The sequence below is a fragment of the Lycium ferocissimum genome, chromosome 4 (genome assembly GCF_029784015.1).
Source record: "Lycium ferocissimum isolate CSIRO_LF1 chromosome 4, AGI_CSIRO_Lferr_CH_V1, whole genome shotgun sequence".
Lineage (NCBI taxonomy): Eukaryota > Viridiplantae > Streptophyta > Magnoliopsida > Solanales > Solanaceae > Lycium > Lycium ferocissimum.
In genome coordinates, this window is record NC_081345.1 from 14,316,302 (window position 1) to 14,319,796 (window position 3,495).

Sequence of the window (3,495 nt, forward strand, 5' to 3'; positions counted from 1 at the left end):
ATGTGGCGGGGGAATACAAGGTCCAAAGTTACCTTAGAGCATATTCCGCCAATTCCACCCACTTGGTAATGAAGCTTATTGGCCAAACGAGCCGTTTTCGATGGTTGCTAACAAGGATTACATTAGAAAATTGGGCATTAACTCACGGAGTCGTAGACCCAATCAAATGGATGTTAGTGAAAGAACTTACTCTCGCAAGTGCTCTATATGTAAGCAATATGGCCATGACAAGCGTTCGTGTGGGCAACAAGCCGTGGTAGTACAAGCACGTCTCGAAGTAATAGAGCCTCTAGAACTTGAAGATTGTATTGTTATTGTAATTTATTATTGTATTGCTTTTAATTAGTATTGTAATTAAATGGAATGAATTATTTTTTAATTAGTATAAACCTCTCGTATTGGATGAATTATTATTACAAGTTTCAAAACTTGCTTCGGGGCACTTTAGAACCCCTAAAACGACGATCCAAACGTTTAAGTGGACTTGATGTAATGAGCCGACATTATTGTACGCAAAAAAAGATATTAAGTTTTATATAAAATATTGATATTTTGGAATTTTGAAATATGACTAATCTTTGCCCAAAGTATGGAAAAAAACGTGTTTGGAAAGGTAACGCAAAAAAAAAAAAAAGAACATTCACGCACGAAATTCGTGCGTGAAAGGGTAAAACTATATTTTTGCAGTTTGGTCCTTTCACGCACGAATTTCGTGCGTGAATACTACTAATGGAATTTTTTTTTTTTTTGCACTAGTTTGGTTCAACTTTTTATTTTTTGTACTACTTAAGTCGCGGATTCAGATAATAAGAGTATCTTATGTTAGATAGATAGGCTGATATGTATGTTACATAGATAGGCCGATATGTATGTTAGATAGATAGGCTCAAATCTACATGCCCCCAAATATTTTGTTTTTAATTGAGGACTTGCACCTTTTGTTTTCGCAGACCGAAACTTTGAATGGTGGCAGCTTTTGTGCATGTCTCTATCCCACTCTACACATAACACCACGCAAAAAATAATAGGATCAAATCCTCAAATTAAGTACCTAAATTCGAAGCAGTGTTGGCATAAACAAAATGCTTTAAATACCACTACAAATTAAACAACAAAAGACAAACCAGTAAACTAAACTTCAAATCTGTAGTACTATATATATGCCCTTATATCTTGCTTCTTTTTGTGAGCACTTGTGAAGTTGATAAAAAAAGTAAACTAAGGTCCAGCTTTTCAAGAATTAAGCAGCATGGGAACAAAATGTGGGCGATGGAATCCAACCGCAGAACAGGTTAAAGTTCTAACTGACCTGTTCAGGTCTGGACTCCGTACACCAACCACAGATCAGATTCAAAAGATATCGTCTCAGTTGAGCTTTTATGGAAACATCGAGAGTAAGAATGTTTTTTATTGGTTCCAAAACCATAAAGCTCGAGAAAGACAGAAACGTCGACGTAAGGTTTTGGTTGATGAAGAGAGAATCCAATTCTGCCAGGATAAGAACATCTCTCCAAACAAACGTAAGTCAACCGTTTGATTTCTCGTATTGTCACTTAAACTAATACTTCCTCTGTCTCACTTTATGTGATATTTTTATTTTTTATTCTATCAAAAAAATAATACATTTTTATATTTAAAAATAATTTAATTTAAAACTTCCCCTTTTGCCCTATTAAAATTATTTACAACACACAAATACCTGTGGTTTATTTTAGACTACAAGTTTCAAAAATCTTCTTTCCTTTCTTAAAATCTATGTCTAATCAAATTATATCACATAAATTAGGATGGAGTAAGTGGTTATTATTTCAGAAAGTCACTCTTATTCTTGATTTTAATTTCTACAGCAAAGAAAACAATTTTTTGAGATAATAACTATATTAGTTTAGTGAACATTTGAGAAATCAACCGGTAAGTCTACAAGGATAACCCTTTTTCTTTTAATTTCCTGTATTTTCTTTCAGCATAAGTCTTATATATATATTTTTTTTAACTCAACCACTTCAACAGTGATCGCCTTTCCATTAATCCAAATCAACTGTACACAAACAGAGGAGTATATAACTCCCTGGACCTACTTAATTGGAACAGGCTCCAATTAATCACAAGTAGGATTTCATTTTAGCTCTAAAAAAATTTGAATGGGATTCATATCAAGTTCCCATTCAAGGTACATCAAAAGAGTAAGATCTATACATACTCCTCTTAACAAAAAAGGAATTCTTAGGATTTTTAATCCTAAAGGAGGGAGAAATTAGCTTATCCATTTTCTTTCAGCATAATCCATAAGTCTTATATTTGTGTATGTGTGTATGTGTGTGCAGATTTTCCCGAGATAACTAGTTATAATGAAGAGCCGGATCAGGCGGAAAGAGTAATAGAGACTTTGCAACTCTTTCCATTAAATTCATTAAGTGAATATTCCGAGTCGGAGAAGCTAAGGTTCTTCGCAGAGGAATACAGAGAGAACATGACATTTTCTTGCAACTATATCGGGGCTGAAATGAATCATCCAACGTTGGATCTACGTCTAAGCTTCTTCTCGTAGAATTATAAAATCTTACAATGTCGTATAAATTAGTAGTAGCAGCATATTTAATGTTAGTCTGGATGGTTCAGAGCATAGTATCATCTCCTGCTAGTTTAAGAGTATATTGTAGTAAGGAGGGTTAATTACCAGTTTGATTTGTAATGACTATATAATGGGAATCTTGAAAATGCATGTAGCTCAAGAAAATGAATTGAAACTTGTACTCCTACTAATTAATATGCTTCGACATTCCCCTCTGTACACTGATGGAACACTTTTCTTCTTCCTCTGTGTTTTACTCTACTGGATACTTTAAGCATATCACTTCTTATTCATGATGGTCTTACACGGCTTCAATGCTGAAGTTTTACACTAGCATAGTAGTAGTTATATATATTGCAAGTTGCAAAGGAACTTGTTCAAGATTTACAACATGCTCAAGTGGATGTTCAAAGCAGCTTTTTGCACGTATTGTCCTTCATACGGACCGGTCTTTAATTACTATATCTGTGGTCTTTAATTTTTGTCCCCATGCTTATTAATGAAAATATATAGATATGCTTTGCTCGTTATAAGTTTGTATCATTTGCTCGGTATAAGTTTGTATCATTTTTATCTTTGGAAACTGAACTTTTGCCTCGCTCGGCACAAATTCGGTAGGAATTTAAGTTATGCGTCATAAGTTGTGTAGTATTTTTCAGATTACGTTGAATGTTGAAAGCTTTGCCTTTTCCGACATAACTTATGTGGATGTGATGATACATATGCTGAAGCTAAACGCTAACTATGCCTAGCAAAATCTAAACTTATGTTTTTTTTTCCAGATTATGTTGAATGTTGAAAGTTTTACCTTATCCGTCATAACTTATAAGATGTTATGATACATGTACCAAAGCTAAACCCTAACTATGCTGGCCGAATTTTGATTTCTGCCGTGCCAAAAGTGCTAAAGGGCAAAACTAACG

At 34.0% G+C, this 3,495-nt stretch overlaps 1 protein-coding gene across 1 annotated transcript; it reads left to right on the forward strand.

The window, feature by feature from the left end:
• The first annotated feature begins 969 nt into the window (after positions 1–969).
• LOC132054378 (WUSCHEL-related homeobox 5) lies at positions 970–2,842 on the forward strand. The gene is made up of 2 exons (XM_059446401.1): positions 970–1,520; positions 2,325–2,842. Exons 1-2 carry the CDS (start codon positions 1,250–1,252, stop codon positions 2,546–2,548), a joined length of 495 nt encoding a protein of 164 aa, XP_059302384.1. The 5' UTR covers positions 970–1,249; the 3' UTR covers positions 2,549–2,842.
• Positions 2,843–3,495: the final 653 nt, after the last annotated feature.

Excerpts from the sequence above, each read along its gene's own strand:
- LOC132054378 (XM_059446401.1), top strand. The coding sequence starts at position 1,250 with ATGGGAACAAAATGTGGGCGATGGAATCCAACCGCAGAACAGGTTAAA. Across the intron at positions 1,521-2,324 it reads GAACATCTCTCCAAACAAAC|ATTTTCCCGAGATAACTAGT; the intron begins GTAAGTCAACCG and ends ATGTGTGTGCAG.